Source organism: Gossypium hirsutum, chromosome D05 (assembly GCF_007990345.1).
Source record: "Gossypium hirsutum isolate 1008001.06 chromosome D05, Gossypium_hirsutum_v2.1, whole genome shotgun sequence".
Classification (NCBI taxonomy): domain Eukaryota; kingdom Viridiplantae; phylum Streptophyta; class Magnoliopsida; order Malvales; family Malvaceae; genus Gossypium; species Gossypium hirsutum.
The window spans coordinates 6,105,278-6,127,346 of NC_053441.1; the positions used below are offsets into that span (position 1 = coordinate 6,105,278).

Consider the following 22,069-nt stretch of genomic DNA (forward strand, 5'->3'; position numbering starts at 1 on the left):
ATAAGGAGATGATATGTGAATTAATCTTTAACTATTCATAAAAAAATTGAAAAAAATTTAAAACCTGTTAAAAAGTATAAGAAATATATAAATTATAAAACTTCAAAAAATAATATAATATAAATTGAAAATAAAATAAAATTTAGTTAAAATTTCAACAAATTAAAAAAAATAAAATATGTTTAAAAAATAGATAAATTTGGCTAAACTTTTAGAAAGTTACAAGAAATTGTAAAAATATAAAATATAAAAAATATTTTAAAAATTAAAGAAACAAAAATTGATCGGTTGACGTTGGTCAACTTCTTGTTAGCGTTGGACAATGCTAGTCAAGCCAGGTTAAATTTGATCAACGCCCGATCAATTTTTCATTATTTTTTGTTTTCTCTTTTTTTTTGTAAATTTCTACAAAAATTGACTATTTTTTACTTTTTGTATATTTTTTATTTTATTTGTTATATATTTATATATTTTAATTTTTTTTTAATTTTTGAATGTTTAAAGAGTAAGCTTTTAAGTGTTAAATTATAATTTAATTTTTTGTATATTCAATTTTTTGAAGTTTATAATTTATTATATCACTTACAAATTTTTTTAAAAAAATGGCCACGTGTTGTCCCCTTATTTCTTCACGTTTTGCCCCATACTTGTTTATATCAGCAAAATCTTCAAAACAAATTGTGTTAGTGTAAGGGTCAATTTGTGTAATGGATGCCAATTTTAGGGACTAATATGATCCAAAAAAAATTAGGAGTAAATATGAGAAAATTTGTTAAGCTCAGGGCCCAATCTATATATTAAGCTTTAAAAGAACTAACGGTGTTAACCATAATGACCAATTTATGTGATGGATGCTAACCTTAGGGACCAATATGGTCCAAAAAACAGTTTAAAAACCAATTTGAGAAAAATTACTAAATTTAAGGGTGAATCTATATATTAAGCCAAAAAAGAAAAGGACTAAAAGCTTTAATTTCAATGTCCGGAGTTTTAAATTATTAGAACTCGAAATCAATGCAACTCGAGATTGATATCATAAATCTGAAATAACTTAAATTAATACTAAAACTAGATAACGAAATTATAATTAAAATAACTTTTATAAAATAGAAATTTTAATTATCAAATTTATTCTATTATTTTCATTTTTTAGGGAATTATTTTCATTTTTAGTCCAAAGTTAAAATTTAATATCTATTTGTATTATTTCTATCTTTGCTATAATAAAATTCTAGGCGGAGCTCAGTAATTAAATTGTTAAAATACCCTAATAATAATAAATCAAATAAGCCAAATTTTAAAATAAAATAAAATAAAATAAGCCAAATTTTAAATAATAATTTTATAATATAAAAAACTTTAAAAAATCACTTTTAAAAAAAAATCCAATCTTTCATTTCAAAATTTCTCTTCACTTATCAAAAAATGATAATGCTATAATATTGATTTATAGTACTGTATGTTAACATATTGTGATTTAATTTTTGAAAGGAAATTTTAAAAATGTTCTAAATATATTTTATTTAAAAAATATTCATATATTTTTAGTAATTAAATTTCAAGAAAAAAATAAAATTTTTTATGTCTCATATTGTTAATACTTTTATCAAATTTCATTTTCAATTATTTTAACATTTTTTAAATATTATTTTATCGTATTTTAAATACATATCAAACTGGAATTTGATGTCACTTAGCGCACCAAGGTGGTAAAAATAAATTCAAATAAAAAAATTTTGTAAGTTAGTGTTTATTTATTAACATAATAATAAATTTAGCCTTTAATATTTATTCATTTGTCATTTTAGCCCTTATTCTTTTTCTGGATTATTTTGGCTCTCGACTTTTAAAATTTAATCAATTTGTTTGTTTTTAGACGAAAAATTAATTGAACTGTTAAAATTTTAATCGCATTGATGTGGTCACTCGTGTGACAATTCACGTATAATTCATAAAATTCAAAAAAATTAATAAAAAAAAAATTTATCATGTTAGTAGTGAAGTATACGTAAAATGCTTCATGAGCTGCCATGTAAATTGTTTTTTTTAAATTTATTTTAAATAAATTATTTGCTCTCGAGACACTAGATAATTACAATTTTTCAAAAAAAAAACCCTGAGATTAACCCGATTCGATTTAAAAGGAAAAATACTATCTACAATAAATAACTATAATAACACTTATTATTATATCCGTAAATTGAATAAATACATTTTTAACCCTAATTTAAATTGTAGATGAGATATCAAGCTTGGTAAAAAGAAAGTCAAATTAATTTCCTATGAAATTAACTTTTCAGTAAAACAATTTTGTACGCAACAATAGTTTAACTTTGAAAATTTATTAAAATTTATAAAAATTACCAAGCATGAAATTAAAGTATGTTGAGTCTAGTTCTATATAAAAGAAACTGTGTAATAAATAGAATTTAATATTATGAAATAAATAAATTTAAGTGAGACAATGACAGACTAATTTCGAGTTCCCTTTTCTGATTTTGAAAAAAACCATTAAAACTTGTCAAAAAATAATTAGGAATAGATATATGTATGCATAAAAAGATTAATTAAACTATCTTCAATAGTAACAAACGACAACATTATACGATATCAGTACTATGAGATATATAATTTTTAGTGGAGATGAGTCAGAGCTGCCTAGCAGCAAAACAATGGAAGATTTGAAGAAAAAATTATATTAATTGGCTTGATTTAAAATTTCTATCACAATTTTTATTTTAAGGACAAGATGTCAGTTTCAAAATTCCAAACAAAACTTAATTATCGATTTCAATGAATGGGATATAAATAAAAACATGATAGTTGCGTAGTGGACTGTACTCTGTTTTGAATTTTTAAGATTTATAGACTAAATTGTAAATGAAACAAAAGTATGTTAAAATATGAAAATCATGAGATAAATACCAATGTGAATAAAGATCATAGCTAGTCAAGAAATTGTAGAAGAAAGATTAAGCTCTTGAAAATCTTGATGTTCAAATTTATATCTTCATATAATATTAAATAGTGGGCTAGAATGAAAGAAATGTATAAGAATAATAAAATCGTGCAATAAAGTATTTCATGATTAATTATTGTGAATTTGGTATCGTGGAATGCCCATGTAGGCTAGTATTGAACTTCATAAGTATCAATATTTATGCTTCATAAGTATCAATCACTGTGAAAATCGTTGCTTGGGTTATCGGGTTAACTCGGATAAAGAGTGTTACACTGACCAATCACCTCAAATAGTCCTTTCACATCAGTAACAATAGTGCTTTTAGTCGGCAGTCCATCGCTCTACCACCTACACCTAGGGTTGAGTAAAAAAATTGACCAAACTGAAATATCCAAACCGAGGTATTTGGACGAGTGGAATGTAAGGTCAAAAACTACAATTACCCGAAACCGAACCAAAATTTTTTTATATTTAAAATAGTGAAAATATTAAAAATTCTTAAAAAATTATTTTAAAAAAAGATTTATGAAAAAACCATAATTTTTTGTCAAATAATATTAAAAAGCTATAAAACAAAGCTCATTTTATCAAAATAATTATAAAAAATTAAAACAAAAAATTATATGAAAAAACAGATAATCGAACCAAATTATGATAGACGATTTAAAAAATCTAAAAAATCCAACCTAACCGAACCGATATCATCCCTACCTACACACCTATGAAATAAACCACCGAATGACTTAAACCCATGCAAAGTCAACTTCTATAAATACCTCATTTCAACACTAACATAAAAGGACACACAAGAAACCATCTATATAGCCCTCATTCATCTAAAACTCCAACTCTAAATATTACAATGAGAACCATCACTATTATCTGCGCACCAACACTTTATATAACTTGTTATATTAAAATTTATATACCAAACTTCATTGTCTTGGCATTTTTTTATCTTATTATAAGAAAATTTGTGTAGTGATAAAATAAAAAAGATTTAGATAAAAATTTGAGTCGTGAAACATTTTCTTAAAATTTTAAATTTATTTTTAAGACACAACAAATGAACGACGAAAATAACAAGATTATGAAAATAACATTATTGAGTATTACATAAATATTGTATATTTTGTTCATCAAACTATCGCTTAAGGTCTATATAAGTTAGTGTCTATGTAAATTATGTTTCATCAAAGTCTCATTTAGTGAAGAAACATAAGTTATGTTATAACAACATTACATAAAATTATTTTTCTGCACTTCAAAACTTTTTTTTAATTAAAGTAATGCTAATGGAATAAATTACTTTAGATGCAAATAATAATTAATATAATTATTTTAAAAATAAAAATAATTATTATGTATAAAATTATTTGTACCACCATACTCAAGTCCAACAAATCCAACTATTGAGTGAGTTAAACATTCAACTTAATTATTTAATTAAATTCTTTATAATGTATATTTATTATAGCAAGATTAGATTACTAACACACTTATTTTTGAGGTGGTGGTATGTGCAGAGGTGGTGTTGTTTAGGGTGGGATATAAAAAATCTACAGTACGGCCGTTTCGAGTATTATTTTGAGATTTGGTAGTTGTGGAGGTGTTTAAGAAATGGCCATTGTGACATCTTACCAATATTATCAGGGTTAATTGTTTTTGCTTTTTAAATGGGCTGAATTGATGGCAATATGGATGGCTTTTGAGGGATCGGTCAAAATGGCTTCGTTGGGTCATTGAGTCAAATGCGAAACCCTTTGAGTCACTGATTCAAGAATAGTGCAGAAAAGTTTTATTTATGGCAATTCCATTTGCAGAGAACTGCAATATCATACATGTGAACTTAACCAATACACATGAAATCTGACAAGAAATCACTAAACACAATAAATTATGTGATACTTATTGCTGTACTGATCATTGCTTTCATCCAAGAAAAATTCAAGCATTCATATGTTTTTGAGTAACTTATTGATCATTTCTGCTTTCTGTTTCGGATTCTGCGGTGTCTTCTTTGTACTTGTACCATGAAGCACAAAGCAGATAGACAACGAAGTTAAGTGTGCTGAGAACTGCTAGGAACCAATAGAAGAGATTCAGATTACTCTCGTCCAAGTTATCACCCTCTATCCACCCTTTCTTGCTTGGGGCGATCTTCTTGGTGACTGCGTTCATAATGTCGACGAAGGCGGAACTCAAGAAGTAGCCGAATGATAGCGACAGCCATGCGAATGACGTAGCTAGCGATTTCATCCCCGAGGGAGCTTCCTTGTAGAAGAACTCCATTAGTCCTACAATGGTGAACATGTCTGCTAGTCCAAATATTCCGTATTGGAAGGATAACCAGAATAGACTAATAGGGTTGAATGGATCTTTTATGGACTGATCCCTCCTCTTAACTTCGATTATGCCGGCCACACCCATTGATATGATCGAGAGAATAAGTCCGACACCGACTCGTTGAAGCTGTGTGATTCCGGATGGATGTCCAGTGATTTTTCGAGCAAAAGGGACAACAACAAACTCGTAGATTGGTATTAAGAATGTCATGAAAACTAGAGGAAAGATTGGTATCGATGCCGGAGGGAATTTTTTCCCGAAAATATGTTGATCCATGAAGGCCCCTTGGAGCACCGAGAATGTCTGCAATTGTGCCAAACACGTGTTCATTATAATGGTGCTGGCTAAGATGGGCAACATCCTTGTTAAAACCTTGACTTCCTCCACTTGTGTCACTGTGCAAACTTTCCATGGCTGTGGAAAAGTCTCTAGAGGGACAATGGCAGCCTTGTCTAGTAACCTGGTTTGTTTATTAATTACAAGAAATGTATTAAATTATTGTCAAGAAGAATATTACTTGATGAGTTTCTATGAAGTGAGATTAACTAGTTCATGGTATTTCACCTGAACTGATTTGTATGAGGGAGTTTTTCATCATACTGATATTTGTCTATATCATTGATCTCGAAAAGTTCGTCGGGATTTTCCGGTAATGTTAATCTTCTGTTCTTGAATGCAACCACTATAACCTGAAGAATCAAACAATTGATTCTTATATCAGAGTGGCATATACAAATATATACAATATATAAGAACAAGGGAGAGAAGGAGACCTGTGCTATTCTCAGTAGTGGGCTGCTCCGAAGAGGTGGATAGTGATAAAATGGCTTCCCGAGGGCAATGGCAATGAATCCAACAATGGCAGCCATAGTTCCCATGAAGAAACCCCAGTACCAATCCTTGTTTATGCTGACCCAAACGACGAATGTGACGCCGATCATTGCTCCAAAAGTGGTGCTTAACATGTACCAATTGAAATAACTTCCAAGCTGCTTTGCTCCTTTTGGATCCTTGGAATCAAACTGGTCAGCACCAAGAGCTGGAAGAGCACCCTTGACTCCACCTGTACCGATAGCCAATATCGAAAGTGAGCCGTAGAACATCAACGCTATGCCACCTTTGATACAACTTTTCTCGCAAGTAATATCCGGACGCAGGTCTTTTGAATAAGCCTGGATGGTCACCATTGACAAACCCTGCAATAAAATTAGAAAGCAGAATTGATAATTGAATTAGATTTGAGGAAATAAACTGAGCACAGCAAATGCTTGAATTGTCAGTGAAAAACTTACTATTACTTCCAGTGATCCAAATATCAAAATCGTATACAGTCGGTTCAAGTAAGTGTCCGAAATGAAGCCTCCTAACAGTGAAAGCAAGCATACTGATCCCAAGAAGTTTGTGAGAGTATTTGAAGAAGTTGGAATATCGAATTTCAGTAAGTAATGAAAATAGATAACCATGCTAACCATGTTAGCAACAAACCCGATATTCTCAAGGGCCCCAAGAGCTACAAAGTCAAAAGGAAAAAAAAGAACATGTATGAGTTCATCATTTAATTACTTCTTCATCAAGTATAATGTTGTAAACCCTAGTTTGGGATATGAGTTTTAAGATTATTTATTACCAAAAACAAAACAGCAAGCTCTGAATCCACCTTTCTTTCCATCCTGAATTAAAAAAAAAAAAGTGACAAGGCTTAGTACGTAGTGAATGATGATGGAACAAGAAGCAAGTGAAATAGAGTAGGAATCACCATTTTTGAAGCTTGAGAGGTTGGAATGAAGTGGATCAATGTTGTTTTGATGAAGACAAGGCATGGAGACTGGTCTTTATAATGGAAATGGCAAGAAATTCTAGACCCCAGCTTTATTGTTGAAGCCGAATACTCCATGGACAGTTATATTCCTCATTTTGGAAACAATACCAATTGTTCCCCTGTACCTGTGGTTACTTCTATTTATTCCACAATTTAAATTTTGCTGTTTATATATAATTATTTTTACGTAGGATGCATATTCAATGTATGTTGGAATATGAAAATGAAAATATGATTATTTAAATACATAAAAGAGTTTGTAAAAAATTAAACATTCATATGTGTGGAATAATATATATATATTTGCTTAGCACACGGACAACGAAAGAAATGTACAACTTTGGAAATATCTGCCTCTCAGGGGGATTTTCATCAAGATTATATTATTGGTAATGGAAAACCCAAGTCTCCATTGTTGCGTTAGGTTTTTTTTTTTTCCATGCAAAAAGAGACAATACTTTAGAGTTATGTAAGCAGGTATTCTTGTCTTATCAACCGTCTCTAAGAAGAAAAAAATGTTCAACAGAAAAAAACATCTCTAAGAAAAATATCAGCATTTTTTTTCCGTTTTCCTGAGGAATTAAAAAAATAGAACTAAAATATATAACCCCAGCACATGCTTCAACGGGATCCGTGGCGCAATGGTAGCGCGTCTGACTCCAGATCAGAAGGTTGCGTGTTCGACTCACGTCGGGTTCAATCTCCCGAAACCGGATTTATTTTTAATTTTTTTTGGATTTAGACTGCATCTATTTTGGGCTATGGTGTGAAAGAAGGCTGCTAAGACCCAAAGTAGGTTTCTTAAAGTTGTTTTCCTTCTCAATCTCACAGCAATTTATTAGTATTATAACATTTTGTAACTCAAAAAAAAAAAACATTTTTGTAGCAGTGCAGGAACGTTTAGTGGTACTCCGACGAGCAAGCAACTTCACCACCAATCTCAGCCGTCGCCGCTGCAATCCCCTTCAACTGGGCGTCACCTCGCGATTTTTTGAAATCTCGCACTGCTTCACTCTTCTTTTTCGACTGTTAACTATTAGTTTTGCTATAAGTGTTAGATCCTAGATCTTCACATTCAACCAAACTACGCCATTGCCACCCCACACGGAGCTTTTGCTACTGTTGTACGAAGAGAGAGATCTATGAATTCTCCGAATCAGTTCCCTAAATTCTAATCCCAAAAGAAAATGGGCCCTCCGAAGAAACACTTCGTCCCTTTCCTCCTCCTCCTTGCCTTCTGCATCCTCCTCCTCCTTTACTCGCCTCGCCCAAATTCCATCTCTACCCAATTCCCTCTAAATCCCCACTCTATCGCCAGCAGTACCGCCACCTCTGCCTCCGCCTCCTCAACCTTTTCCCTTATTATCAAAGTCCTCACTTTTAACCGTCTCAACTCCCTCACCCGCTGCCTCACCTCCCTTTCAAAAGCCCACTACCACCCCGACCACCCAGTCCACCTCCACATCTTCGTCGACCATTTCCCGAACCAAACCCAATCCGACATCGACCTCAAACTTCAGGAGTCGCTTGGAATTCTGCGGTTTGTCGATGGGTTCCAGTGGAAGTGGGGTCAAAAGGTCGTTCATTACAGAACCACCAATGTGGGTCTTCAGGCTCAATGGTTAGAAGCCTGGTGGCCTACTTCTGATGATGAGTTCGCCTTTGTTGTGGAAGATGATTTGGAGCTTTCACCACTGTTTTTTAAGTATTTGAGGGCTTTGATCTTGAATTATTATTACAATGCTTCCAATTTTAGTCCTTTTGTTTATGGAGCTTCCCTTCAGCGCCCAAGGTTTGTTCCAGGTACCATTTTTTTCTGCTAGAGTTCCTTTTCTCTTCTGATAGTTTATGTGAAATTTTTTCCCCTTAATTAGAAATAAATTATTGTTACTGTTTGATGAACAATTTTGAAGTTCCTACTTATTTGAATTATATGAACTTTGGGTAGTAATGACTGGATTTATATGAACTGGAAAAGAAGATAAATTCGACCCCATAATTAAAGCTTGCTTTGTCATAACTGTGGCTTCTAAAATGAAATTTTCATTTGAAGTTTGGACATCTCATATTATAAGCAAACGATATTAAAGAGAAAAAAAATGTAATCCTCTTAGGTAACAAATTACACCATTTTATTTTATAATGAATAATTATACCATAAATTAATATTACATTTAGTTATTTGTTCAGTTTTAGAAGACTATGCTTTTGCTTCACGGTTTCTTTTTCAAAATTTAAAAAGAAAATAGTAATAACATGCAAGTAACGCTTTAGTAGAGAGGACTAATCCACTTCTTGTAAAGTGTGTTTGCTTCGGGTGTTTGTCTGTGTCGTCATGATCAACTATGTGACTATCAAGTGATTTAATAAGAAGAAACTGCTATGAAAACTACATTAATTTTCATATAAAAGTACATCTCATTCATGCATATGTAATTCATTTTTCCCTGTTTGGTTTGATGGCTGAGATCTTACCTTTGAAGATCTCTTTAATGATATAGTTATGACTTGTCTTCTGTATTATCGTTGGATTCTTAATTGGTTTTGCCCGCTTGAATTTTAATCATATCTGTAGTGGGTTTTTGTAATTCATGCTGATGCAAATTGTCAGAGGCATATGTTTGCTTCTTATTTTGTTACCATCCATGGCAAGAATGTCACCCCAACTACCACTAATACATGATTGTAATTTCTGTTTTCTCTTTTAGAACTTTCGACATTCCCTCGCTTATTTTTGCTTGCATCTCCAGGTAAACATGGAAACAAGATGCTACTGGAGAAGACCTCTGGTCTTTTCTTGTACCAACTGGTTGGAACCTGGGGCCAACTTCTCTTTCCAAAGCCTTGGAAAGAGTTTAGGTTGTGGTATGATGATCACAGGGCAAAAGGCATCAAGCCATTTCTTGATGGGATGGTAACTTTTTATTTTTTTTAGCTCTTTCCTTTGTTTTACCTTGTTCGTATATTTGGTGTTTATTTTCAATCTATTAAAATCTAGAAGCTATACACAGATTTCCACGGGTTGGTACAAGAAGATGGGAGAAAGAATATGGAGTCCTTGGTTCATTAAATTCATTCATTCTCGTGGCTATTTTAATATCTACACAAAATTTCCAGATGAGAAATCACTTAGCGTCTCCCACAGGGATGCTGGTGTTAACTATGGAAAAACAGCTGGGCCAGATTCTCAACTATTAGATGAAAATTCTCTTGATTCTGATTTTCCGGAAATGAAATCTTTGAGTACTATGAAGAAGTATGATTTCTGTTTCAGAGAAGTAGTTTCTGGAAGAATTGTATGGTCCTTGAATGATCTTGGATCTATTCTTCCCTCTGTGCAGAAAAAGGAAGCTGTTCTGCTTGTCAGCCTATTTGGGGTGTCGGAGACAGTTACTAGAAACCTTCTTTGCCATTTTGAGAGGCTAAATATTTGGAATTACATTTTCATCGGTCCTGCAACTGACTTTCTGTTTCATCTTGCTCAAGGGGGACATCCTGTGATTGATGCAGATGGATTTCTCGAAGATATCAAATCATTCAAATCACTGAGAATTCAAGAGTCAAATGCTAGGCTTATCAAAGAGATTCTGTTGAAGGCTTATGTTGTCAAAAAAGGTTTAGAATTGGGTTATAATACTTGGGTGGTGGATGGAAACATGGTTTTTATTGATAATGAATTTTTTCTTGATCCCATGGACAACTTTTATGCAGGGGAGAGCTTGGACCTCTTCTATGTCAAGAACTCACCTTCTGCTCACAAAATTTGGACTCATGATTTTCTACATGATGTTGCAGCTATGGGGGATAAGATTGCACTACCAAGTGATACCGTAAATTTTGCATCTGTAATGGCAAAACTGGTTGGACAGAAAGGAATCAGATTTAAGCGCATTGATGAGAAAAGCTTTGGCATGAAAATTGGTAACCAAAATCTCAATCAAGCATTGGAAACTAATAAAAAGGTGGTTTACTGGTTCAGAGAGTTAGATATGAATTCGATTCAGAAGCATCTTCAAGAAATGAGTCTATGGGTCATAGATAATGACTCTTCCTGCAGAGCTGTAGTTTGTCACAACTCATAACAGTCACAGCAACCAGTTAGTAGTTTAAGCATGACAACACATTTGATCACTTTTGATATATGTGCTTGGAATGAATATGATTATGCAAAATGAGTTCCAAGAGATTTTTTAGAGATTCGTGTATTCGCAAAAGGAGTTGGTGGATCTAAACATGTTAAGCAACATAAACACTAGATTGGAATATGTATGAATCTTTTAAACTGGCAAAAGGCTTTGGAATTTTTTTTGGAATTGATTTGTGAGTTTCCTCAAATTCTTTAGAGGCAATTTGGTTAAATCTGTTTTAGATAAAGTAATATATGTGCATATATTTATTCTTCTTTCGAGTTATTTTATGTTTTTTCTCTTTTAGTGTTAGCTCTTCAGTTCCTAGCCCCTTCCTCCTTGCCCCATGTAATTGGCATGCAAATTATATTATTGATTTACATTCATTTTACTATCTTGAAAATTAGACCCATCAATTGGAACTTAAAAACAAAATGCGTTGCTCTCGTGTCAGAGAAGCCCTAGAACTACGTCTGTTTCAAGGCTACAAAAAGAATAAATATTCATTTTAAAGAATTTTGAAGCGATAGGAAGTTGGTATTGATGCAAAGGCAGGTGAGTGAACATGTAAATTCTGATTTTCTCCTTCTTTTTCTCTTCCATCTTGAAAGTTGCAGGCTAAAACTGGGCAGATAGAAGCTCCTTAAGCATCAAATACTGTCCAAGGGGTAGTCCCGCCAAGCTTGGTTGATAGTAAACATGATCAAATTCAGGCACCGGTTTTGATCAATATGGGCACCAGCACGCCATTGTTCCTTCCCTGCCTCAGATGGGTGCCATGGAGTGCTTCCTTTGCTCACTGTATAGGGCCAAATGAGTGTGTCCATGCTGACCCTACTCCCTCTCACTTCCTTCCCCATTTTCACATTCCTATCCTTGACAAATACGCAAAAACAATCTCACCAAATGAACTGCCAATTTAATAAAAAAATGGCCATAACAAAATTATACTATATCAAGCAAGCCATAAGGTTGGATTCAATCTCTCCATTCTCTCTCCAACAACAAAAGCATGAACCTGGTCTTGGATATGAACCCAACTACAGCCAGGTTTCTTCCTTGCGCCCCTCAATTTCATCATTTCCTTAACCCTATTTGCCTCATCCCATTTCCCTGCTTCGGCAAACATGTTTGAAAGCACAGCATAGTATCCAGCATGCTGGGGCTTTAACTTAAACAAATTCTCGGCAGCCCAACACCCTAACCCAACATTTCCGAAAATTCTGCATGCACCAAGTAAAGCACCCCAAATATTAGCATCTGGGGTAATTGGCAAGCTTTTAATAAGTTGTTCTGCTTCTTCCAGTAGGCCAGCCCTGCCAAGAAGATCAACCATACACGCATAATGCATCTCTGTTGGCTTAAATTTCTGAGCTTTCATTGCTTCGAAGTATTTCCTCCCTTCATCAAGTAGTCCTCCATGGCTACAAGCTGATAGTATTGCAATATATGAAACTGAATCATACTCAATGCCTGCTTCCTTCAATGCTTCAAAAAAACTGATGGCGAGGTTTAATTCACCTAGCATTCCGTAACCTAAAATCATAGTATTCCATGAGGCAACGTCCTTGTGTTGAATCTGGTCAAAGAGCTTCCTAGCAGTGTCAATTTCTCCACATGTAGTGTAGAAATCTAATAGGGAATTAGCAACAAAGAGATGAGTGTGAAAATGCTTTCTCACTGCCAATCCATGGATCTCTTTGCCTTGCTTGAATGCGGCTTGGTTTGCACAGGCTGATACAACACCCATGAATGAAACTACTTCATGCTTCAAGCCAATGAGCCCCATTTCTGAGAATAAACCCACAGATTTTGTCCATTCACTAGTTTGAGAATAGCCTACAATCAAAATATTGTAAGAGATTTCATCCTTAACTGAGTTGTTAAAGACATTTTGAGCAAGATTTAGGTATCCACATTTTGCATACATGTCTGTCAGAGCATTAGAAACAAACAGATCATGATTGGATCCGAGACGAATTGTTCTACCATGAATTTCTTTTCCATTTCGAAGAAACCCTACCTGTCCACAAGCTGGCAGAACATTTGTTAAGGTGATAGAATCTGGAACCTCGCCATGAGCCTGCATATCTCTTAGTAGTTCTATAGCCGCTAATTCAAGCCTATTTTGAGCAAAATTGGCAACCATGGCATTCCATGAAACAACATTTCTTCTAACATTCATGTGGTGAAACACATTTGAAGCTGCACTGGGGTGACCTGATTTTGCATACATATCAATCAATGTGTTTGAAATGAAAACATCGTGTTCGATACCAAATCTCAAACTAAAACCATGAATCTCCTTTGCTAAATTGAAAAATTCTAATTCAACCAACAATGCTATCATACTTGATATAGTGAAGGAATCAGGTTTCAGCCCAACATCCATCATCAACCTAAACATATCCAATGCATCCCTATTGAGCCCCATGTAAGCTAGACTAGTAATTATTGCATTCCAAGAAACCCCATTTTTATCCACCATTTCATCAAAAACTCGTTTTGAATCATCTGAATTCCAACATTTCCCATATGCATCAACCAATGCATTCCCAATGCTAACTTCAAAATTAAATCCAACCTTAACAACACTCCCATGAATCTGCGCTACCAACCTTTTATCTCCAATCCTTCCACAAACAGGCAACAGTGTGACAAAAGTAACCATATTGGGCTTCATCCCAGAACTAAAATTCATCAGGGAGAAAAAATTAAGGGCCTCCAAGTAAAATCCATTAACCGAAAAAACTCCAAGAACCGTATTCCACGACACAACGTCTCTCTCACGCATTTCATCAAACAATTTCCTCGTTTCCCTCAAACCCCCGCAATTGCCATAAAAAAGCAGAAGGGTATTCCCTACTGAAACATCTGCACCAAACCCAGTTTTAAAAACACTTCCATGAATCTCCACACCTTTTTTAAAACAAAAAACATCGGCACATGCCTTGAGAAGGAAAGGAAAAGTATGGACGTCGGGTTTTATTCCGGTTCGAAGCATTGTATTGTAAACATGAAACTGAAATCCGTCGTGCTTAACTCTAACAATGGATAAAGCACGGATGAAGGTGTTCCATAAGAAAGGTGTTCGAGAATAGGGAAGAGCTTGTTGGAACAGAAGGTGACAAGTTGAAGGGGAACTGAAAGCAGAGTAGCGGAGAATGAGAGAGGCGGAGATGGAAATATCAGTGGGGAGGAGGCCATGGAGGATGGCAAAGGCGTGAGTTTGTTTGGTTTGGAGAAAAGATTTGGACTTGGAGCAGAGGGAGAGGAGAATTTTGGTTAGATTACTGTAATTACATGGCTTTACGTGCATGCTGGTATTGTAATGACATGCAAAATTCCCCTGCTTTATCAAAGGCAGACACCGTTCAGATTATGTTTTTTTCGACTATTTATAGAGTTTATATTTTACTAAAGTGCATAATTCATTTCAATAAAACATGACACATAACAATCATAGATTGAAATTAAGATAATAAAAATTATAATGATAAAAATTATAAGTATTAAGTTCAAATATTTATAAAGCTGACGAGATTTCGATATTACATAATTGAATTAAGACTGATTGATGAATAATAACAACTTAATCAAACTCTTAAATAATAAGTAAATAATAATATACTTATATAAGCAGAAAAGTTTAGTAAATATTATAATTTCATAGATTATTTTTCTTATACATTAATCTCTAAATAAATGTGAATTAGTTTATTATTAATTGATAATATATAATAAAACCACAATTAGAAGTTATTATCTGTAGTAGAAGAAAATTGTCTCGTTTAAAGGTTTTTTTGTAATATAAGAACAGTTTGTGGAGTAAAAAAAACCTGCATTGGTAGTGAATAGAATATTAGTCCCCACTGTTGTAGACTCTCCATAGTGAAAATATTTCTATACATGTTTCCTAACCCAAATACTACCCCTTGCATGACTTGAAACCAAAAGATTAAGCATATAAGATTGATTGCTTGAAACCAAAATAATAATAAGCATTTAAGATCAACTACCTTAACCCCTTACCCGTTTCAGTAACCACTTTTTTCTTAACCTCTCATCCAGTTTCATAAACATCCTGGCCCTCTTCTCATCAAAGGAAAGATACTCACATGCATCAACTATAAGATCATCATCAAATTCCGGAATAGATTGTACCATTTGGAACAGTTCATCCAAGCTCACCCCCTTGCTTTCTGTCAATGCATCAGCAATCCTCCCGATGTTTTCTGCCATAGCACCCATCACGTCTAACAGTATATCACTGCTACGCCTCCTCTTTAATGCCTCTTCTGAACGTGATGGTGAAGATCTAGATATTGTCCGCTGAGATGAAACTTGTATGTCATCATCAGTATTATTGTCGCAGATGTCGTCATCAACCATGACCTGCACTGGTACTTCTACAGCCTCTTTGCCGTTTTGAATATTATTTACAACTCTATCACCTGCTTTGGACAAGTGTCTGTCCGCCTGCTCATTGCCAACAATAACATGTAACTCGTTGAAATTATCAATAGCTCGTCCTCGTATCCGGCTCATTTCAGGGTTTCTCTGTAAGATATACAGATGAAAACAGCAAATCCATAAAAGCAAGTCAGCCACATGAGTTGTTATTTAGTCATTCAAAATTCATGCATATGCATAGAATTTATCCTTTCTATCGGGAACCATTCAATTTTAATAAGTACTCTTAAATCAGTTTGGTTAAAAGTTACCTTGATGCACAGTCGCCATTCAGAGTCATTTGCAATAACCATCTTTTGTCTCTCATCCCATTTAAATCCATGTTGAGAGAGGAGTTCTTTCACAAGTCTGTATTGTTTCTTCCAGGTCCTGAGCCGGTTTCTAATATTTTCAGTTGTCAAGTCCAATGAAAACTTTTTGTTTATAACGGAAACAGCAGCTTTAAGCGCCACTTGCTTAAAACTTTTCTGAAGCTTATTTCCAAGATTCACTTGCTCCACCAGCTGTTCCATTAAGCATCGGTCCATCTCATCAGTCCATAATATGTACCTCCCTTTTTCTTTTGCAGCATCACTCTGATTGTAAAACAACTCCTCTGTATCTGCAGCTTCATTATTTGCGACCAAATTTACATCTTCATTACTACTATTTAGAGAACTTTCGGGCAGATTTTCACTACCAAAGATAGCACAAAGCTCCTTTAAGTTTCTTATGATCCGTCCTCGAAAAGACCTGGCATCTGGATTTCTCTTTTCCAGAAAAGAACGAAAAACAAAGTTCAAGAAAGGCTCAAACAGTATATTGAAGAAAAAATTTCATCATTCAGATCTGCAAAACATCTTTTACCTTAATATATTGATTCCATGCAGAGTCATTTGCTATGACCATAGTTTGTGTTTTATCCCATTCAAAGTCACCATGATGCAAGAGCCCCTTCAGAATCTCGTACTGTTTCTTCCATGTCTTCAGACGATTCCTTATATGATCTTTTGTCAAGTCAAGCTGAAACCTTTTATTCAAAGCTGAAACTGCTACTGCATATGCAGCAGGTCTTAGTTTGTTGTCTGATTTACTCTTATTTCCAAGTTTGGCTTGCTCTGCAAGAACCTTGCTGAGACATTGGTCCATCTCATATGTCCACCGCATGTTCTTCACTTGATCTTTGACCTTCATGCTGTTCTGAACAGGGGAGATATCAACAGCCTCTGCAACATCATTATCGTTGGCAAAGATTGTGCACAAGTTGTCATAGTTCTCAATAACTCTTCCACGGAAAGTCCTTGCTTCAGGGTGTGCCTGTAAACAAAGCAGGAAACTAGCCAGATTTTAAGGATGAAAGATGATGAACTTAAGAGTTAAACAATACAACTCAAAGAAGGCACGTTAATTTCTTTTTCAAAAAACGTCACATGGATTAACACAAGCACACAAAACTACAGTATACACTCATGCACATTAAATACCAAGCATGCACATCATCACAAGGCAACGCTGGGATGCATGAAGTAGGAGTAAGATAGACTAATGATATCTATATGCATATCTATTATGTCTATATCAGTCCATGCTTTGTTATTTTATCATATAAGATAAATATTAACACCAAATATTTTATTTTCCAATACTAAAGGTCCAATAAATCTTTGATTTTTGACAGAAATATTCAATGTCAGACCTAACAACAACCTAAACTATGCCTAAAAAACACAACCCAAACGAATTATGTTCTTCACAATAACTAGTAGGAAAAGAACGATATCCAAAAGTGGAGAACAAATTGGCAGAGGAAGAGGCAGGGAATGTTTCTTGAATAGCAATAAGAAGCTTGCGCAAGAAGACATGAAGCCTAATGCAAAGAGTCTTGGCATTCTCCTCTTGAGTTAAGGTGCTTGCATTGACCAGAGAACTAACTCCTTTATTGTCAATGTCATCAAATGCTATGCTCTTTCCTTTCTTCCATGCCTTAAAATTTAAATTTTAGATTGAACACATATAATCTTGACAACTACACAAATAGATCATGATTAATCAACTCTATTATTAATTTCTACAATAATCAGCCTAAAACCCTCAACTTACCAATAAATTATTTAAAAACTATTATGGAAATATTTATCAACAAGTTACCTTCTCAACTCACCTCTTATCTTAGTGTAATCCCCCAAGACACCACCACCAAAGTACCAAACTACTTTCAGGCCTAAACCACATGACATTCTCAATAACATAGAACCCTTAGTTGGGTCTCATCGTTCACATTAATATAAGTTCGTGATGGGGCATTGACCTAAAGTCAAGGGCAATTTAAAACAGTGTGTAAAAGTTTCCTTCTCTTCTTTTACCTCTCCTACGAATTTTCAAAGGTTAGTAATTAAAAAAGAAAGGCAGTGTTAACATGCATGTAAATTGTAATGTGACTAGTAAATAAAAACATTTTACTGTATCTGCAAAAACCATATATTAGGATTTACGATGCATTTGAATCAGGTAGGCTTTATAACCTGGAATCACCTACTAATTAGCTTCTTAAAAGATTTAGGATAGAATATACTATACAAAATCTTTTGTTTTCCGACTGACGTTGAAGCTTTGGAAGAATATGTGCTTGTAATAGTACAAAGGTATCTAATACATGTAAAAGTTTTACTTAAAGTGGACATACCTTTACATAGTTGGTCCATACTGAGTCATCTGCAATGATCATCTTCCATGTTCTGTCCCATTTGAAACCAGGATGAGACAACAGATCCCTTAAAGTGCCATACTGCTTCTTCCAAGTTTTAAGCCGATTCCTAATGTGATCTTTCGTCAAGACAAACCCAATTTTCTCATTTAAGGTTGACAGAACAGTGTCATATGCCTCCCATGGTAAGGCATTATCCATTTTATGCCCCTCCTTCACTTTCTCCACAAGACTCTTGCCTAGATAGTAATCCATTGCATCAGTCCACCGCAAGTTTCTGACATGGTTGTCATCACCATGAATGTCAGATGAACTGGCAGCGTCTAAACCATCCCCACTGGCTGCAGATTGCATATAAGTTTCTTCGACATTTTCCAAACAGCCCACAATTGCTTGATCATTGCCAATAATAATGCATAACTCTTCATAATTGTCTATAGGTCTCTCCTGGAATTGCCTGGCATCAGGATGTGCCTGAGGGAAACAAATACCATCATCACATTATTCAAAGTCATGTGCATAAATGGAATTTCAAAATTCTTGATATGATTGTAACTGTCTCAAAGTGCATGAAATATACCACGGTGTAATCTTTCCACACACAAGCATCTGCAACAACCATCCTTTGTTTCTCATCCCACTTAAATCCACTTTGCGCAAGAAGCTCTTTTAATATCCCAAACTGTTTTTCCCAAGTTTTTAGCCTATTCATTAGATGTTCTTTTGTCAAGTCAAGCCCAAATTTTTTGTTTATGACCGCTAGGGCACCCATATATGCCACAGGGTTCAAACCATTGTCCGTCTTATTACCTTTCCTTACTTGCTCTGCTAGTAGCTTGGCAAGGCAACAATCCATTGCGCTTGACCACTGGAAGTAATTTCCCTTGTCTTTAGCATTGGAACTAAGTGTCTGGTATGACTTGCGATACATTCCTGTAAACTCACACCTGCACAATAACACCGTATGACAACAAAAACCATGATGGGTGGGAAGCTTTGTAACAGTATACAAGGGGAGCAGAATTGAACTGAGTCAAGTCAAAACAGTAAGAAAATTGAGCTCCAATATGAGCACGTTTAATTTCCCAAACTCAAGCTCAACTCATTTGGTTCAGTTAGTTTAAAATAGATTCAAACTATCTTATTTATATATAATAGTAAAATACGATATTATACAGTTGAATGAATTCAAGATAGTAAAGAATATAACATTGATAGACTTGAGAACCAACAAGCGCCCCCATGTTGAAATACTTGAGCTCACTTCCATATACTACTAGAGACTTACCAACGAAAGAGTCATCTATGACTCAACTTGTTTACAACCCTAGTTCAACCTATGTCATCTAAGCTCTTCATTTCCTTTAAAGTACTCATGTAACGTGTACAACACCTATGTCTGATGCATATTCGAACACAGATACCATGAGATGAACACAAACACATGAAAAAAAAGTTAAACTATGAACACAAACACATGTTCAAGGCCTCGAGCCAATTATTTCAGTTTGAAGTTTTACATGAATTATTTAAAAATAATAATCATCACATTATTCGTTTACATTACTTCACACTCGCAAAGAAATAAATAATTGAACAAACGTAGAATTCCTACAAATAAATACAAAGTATAAACAAGACAGAGAGAAGGGGGAGTTTGGGCAAATGAGAATCAAAGGTAAATTCGAAAATTCCTAATTTTATAAAGTCGCCATCACCAATTATTACGATCTAAATAGTGAAATTACTATTATTATTAAACTGTAATTAACTCTAAAGTGTCCGATTTTAAGCTCTCTGTAAAATGTTTTAATTAAAGTAAATTAAAAGAGAAGATAGAAGCCTTGTCAAATTACCTGCAATTGGGTTAGTTCTTTTTCTTCCTCCGCCTCTTCTTTTTACGGCGATGGCGAAAATTCTCACCCTAAACAGTAATACAAGTAATTCATTTTTTTTAGTTACTTCGTAGAATTTAAGTTCCTTTTGGGTTTTTTTTTTTATTACTAAAATTTATATTCGATAAATATTTTTATAAAATAAAGAATAATAGATTCGTCAAAAAATATAATACATTACAAATAATAATAAATTAAAATAATTTCCTTTTCCATTTAAATGCATTTTCTGTTATCACTGTAGTTCTTTTTCTTTTTTTTTACACGTAACAATTGCAAATAATTTGAGTGTTCAAAAACTCAAATGTTGAGGTCTGATTGATGTATGTTTTTACCAGCAAGTCTGCTAGATTTATATGTGAGTGGATAATTTCTTATAAGTTAAATCAATTAATAAATCCAATATAAAACAATAAAAAGAATAACCATTTACATGAAATAAGAATAATTCATCTGCAGTATAGGTGTTAATCAACATAAACCGGATTTCTTACAGTATCAATATCTGCTGGATTTCAATTCAATTCAACTTATTTAAATATTTTGTAAATAGTAAACTTAGGTTCACTTATGCAATTATTTTTTAATTATGTTGTGTTTTATTAGAATTATTTTTTCTTTATTCAATTCTTAAATTTAGTAGATATTTAGTTGTAATTATCATTTCAAGATATTGTGTTGTTAAGCTCGAAATAAGTTACTTAATATCTTTTTCAGAAGAACCATAATTATTTGAAACAATTGTTGTTCAAAACCATCGTTATTTGAGAATAATTATGTTCAAATCAAGGCTTTAGTTAAGAACAATTGTCTTTAGTATAGCAGTCCTTTGAGCATAGCTGTTCAGAACAACTAAATTCAGATCAAGGTTTTAGTTAAGATTTATTGTCATCCAGTGTAACTATCATCTAATAATAATTTCTGTTGAGAACAACTAAAATTCAAAATAACTGTAGTTTAGAACAATTATTTTTAAAACAACCATTTTTTGGAATAGCTTCATTTAGAACAATTGTGTTTTTTTTTTTTGAAAGAGTCATTATTCAAAATAATTTCTTCCAGAAAAAATATATTACCACAAAATAATTTTTGTTGTAAACAACCTCTATATCAAGAACAATTTATCTTTAGAAGATGTTTCACATGGTATTATTTCATCAAAGTAAAAAAAAGTGAAAGTAATGTCAAAGGGTTTTTGAGTTATCTTTACTTTTGGAATATTCTAGAGAACTTGACTTGGTGAATCAAATATGTAGTTATTTAGAGCTTTACTCTTAAAAATTTCGGTAACCTTGAGTGATTTTCTTTTTATTCAGAATCAGAGTTTAATAAATTATGTTTCACAATTTATTGTCACTATCATCAACAAAACCCTCTGTCATCTCCTATTGTTCATTAATGTCATTGTAATTGAAAATTAATTTAATTACTCTATTAATTGTCAACTTTATATTTCTCATTATTGAGACATTATAAATAGATTCACGGCTGGTTAAAGAACTTTTAGAACTTTGGCGTTCAAACTCTCAAAAACTATTTCTAAAAAAACCCCTCTTTTAACTTTTTAATTTTCTCGGTCTTATTTTTAATCATACACCGTTTTTCTCTATCTTGCCAACTACCACTTGTTGTTGTGCTAAATGTTATCGAATTTACTGCAATTTTCTTCTCCGCCTTATTTCAATGTATCTCGTTCACTTATTTGTAATATTTATTTTCTCCACCAAAAAACCCTATACAAACATAAATTTAATAATTTATTTT

General features: G+C 33.4%; 4 protein-coding genes and 1 non-coding gene across 8 annotated transcripts; 2 read left to right on the plus strand and 3 right to left on the minus strand.

The window, feature by feature from the left end:
• Positions 1 to 4,921: 4,921 nt before the first annotated feature.
• LOC107902791 (protein NRT1/ PTR FAMILY 4.5) lies at positions 4,922 to 7,202 on the minus strand. Its single transcript, XM_016828912.1, has 6 exons — positions 7,065 to 7,202; positions 6,936 to 6,978; positions 6,601 to 6,818; positions 6,082 to 6,504; positions 5,873 to 5,997; positions 4,922 to 5,768 (listed from the first exon to the last, which is right to left on the minus strand). The coding sequence occupies exons 1-6, from the start codon at positions 7,200 to 7,202 to the stop codon at positions 4,937 to 4,939; spliced, it is 1,779 nt and encodes a 592-aa protein (XP_016684401.1). The 3' UTR covers positions 4,922 to 4,936.
• Positions 7,203 to 7,754: 552 nt separating this feature from the next.
• TRNAW-CCA (transfer RNA tryptophan (anticodon CCA)) lies at positions 7,755 to 7,826 on the plus strand. Its single transcript has one exon. It is a non-coding gene; the product is annotated as a tRNA-Trp (tRNA).
• Positions 7,827 to 7,938: 112 nt separating this feature from the next.
• LOC107906741 (uncharacterized) lies at positions 7,939 to 11,529 on the plus strand. 2 transcript variants are annotated; one of them, XM_016833834.2, is made up of 4 exons: positions 7,939 to 8,930; positions 9,878 to 10,041; positions 10,139 to 10,742; positions 10,839 to 11,529. In XM_016833834.2, the coding sequence occupies exons 1-4, from the start codon at positions 8,315 to 8,317 to the stop codon at positions 11,207 to 11,209; spliced, it is 1,755 nt and encodes a 584-aa protein (XP_016689323.1). In that variant the 5' UTR covers positions 7,939 to 8,314; the 3' UTR covers positions 11,210 to 11,529. The 2 variants fall into 2 exon arrangements, with proteins under 2 accessions (XP_016689323.1, XP_016689322.1); XM_016833833.2 differs by having other exon boundaries at positions 10,139 to 11,529.
• Positions 11,530 to 12,209: 680 nt separating this feature from the next.
• LOC107902790 (pentatricopeptide repeat-containing protein DOT4, chloroplastic) lies at positions 12,210 to 14,573 on the minus strand. The gene has a single exon (XM_016828911.1). It carries the CDS (start codon positions 14,571 to 14,573, stop codon positions 12,210 to 12,212), a length of 2,364 nt encoding a protein of 787 aa, XP_016684400.1.
• Positions 14,574 to 15,030: 457 nt separating this feature from the next.
• On the minus strand, positions 15,031 to 20,393 carry LOC107906740 (uncharacterized). 3 transcript variants are annotated; one of them, XM_016833831.2, is made up of 6 exons: positions 20,267 to 20,393; positions 18,991 to 19,357; positions 18,390 to 18,884; positions 16,574 to 17,023; positions 15,979 to 16,476; positions 15,031 to 15,814 (listed from the first exon to the last, which is right to left on the minus strand). In XM_016833831.2, the coding sequence occupies exons 2-6, from the start codon at positions 19,339 to 19,341 to the stop codon at positions 15,275 to 15,277; spliced, it is 2,334 nt and encodes a 777-aa protein (XP_016689320.1). In that variant the 5' UTR covers positions 19,342 to 19,357; positions 20,267 to 20,393; the 3' UTR covers positions 15,031 to 15,274. The 3 variants fall into 3 exon arrangements, with proteins under 3 accessions (XP_016689320.1, XP_040949290.1, XP_040949289.1); XM_041093356.1 differs by lacking the exon at positions 20,267 to 20,393 and having other exon boundaries at positions 18,991 to 19,092; positions 19,221 to 20,107; XM_041093355.1 differs by lacking the exon at positions 20,267 to 20,393 and having other exon boundaries at positions 18,991 to 19,114; positions 19,221 to 20,107.
• Between the last annotated feature and the right edge of the window lie 1,676 nt (positions 20,394 to 22,069).

Bases quoted from the DNA above. Each gene is read 5' to 3' on its own strand.
- LOC107902791 (XM_016828912.1), bottom strand. From the start codon at position 7,202: ATGGAGTATTCGGCTTCAACAATAAAGCTGGGGTCTAGAATTTCTTGC. The intron at 6,979-7,064 runs GTGATTCCTACT...TTTTTAATTCAG, and splicing joins CCTCTCAAGCTTCAAAAATG to GATGGAAAGAAAGGTGGATT. The intron at 5,769-5,872 runs GTGAAATACCAT...TAAACAAACCAG, and splicing joins CCTCATACAAATCAGTTCAG to GTTACTAGACAAGGCTGCCA.
- LOC107906741 (XM_016833833.2), top strand. From the start codon at position 8,315: ATGGGCCCTCCGAAGAAACACTTCGTCCCTTTCCTCCTCCTCCTTGCC. The intron at 8,931-9,877 runs GTACCATTTTTT...TTGCATCTCCAG, and splicing joins GCGCCCAAGGTTTGTTCCAG to GTAAACATGGAAACAAGATG. The intron at 10,042-10,138 runs GTAACTTTTTAT...AGCTATACACAG, and splicing joins AGCCATTTCTTGATGGGATG to ATTTCCACGGGTTGGTACAA.
- LOC107902790 (XM_016828911.1), bottom strand. From the start codon at position 14,573: ATGCACGTAAAGCCATGTAATTACAGTAATCTAACCAAAATTCTCCTC.
- LOC107906740 (XM_016833831.2), bottom strand. From the start codon at position 19,341: ATGTATCGCAAGTCATACCAGACACTTAGTTCCAATGCTAAAGACAAG. The intron at 17,024-18,389 runs GTATGTCCACTT...CTTTGTTTACAG, and splicing joins TATGGACCAACTATGTAAAG to GCACACCCTGAAGCAAGGAC. The intron at 15,815-15,978 runs GTAACTTTTAAC...TATATCTTACAG, and splicing joins AATGGCGACTGTGCATCAAG to AGAAACCCTGAAATGAGCCG.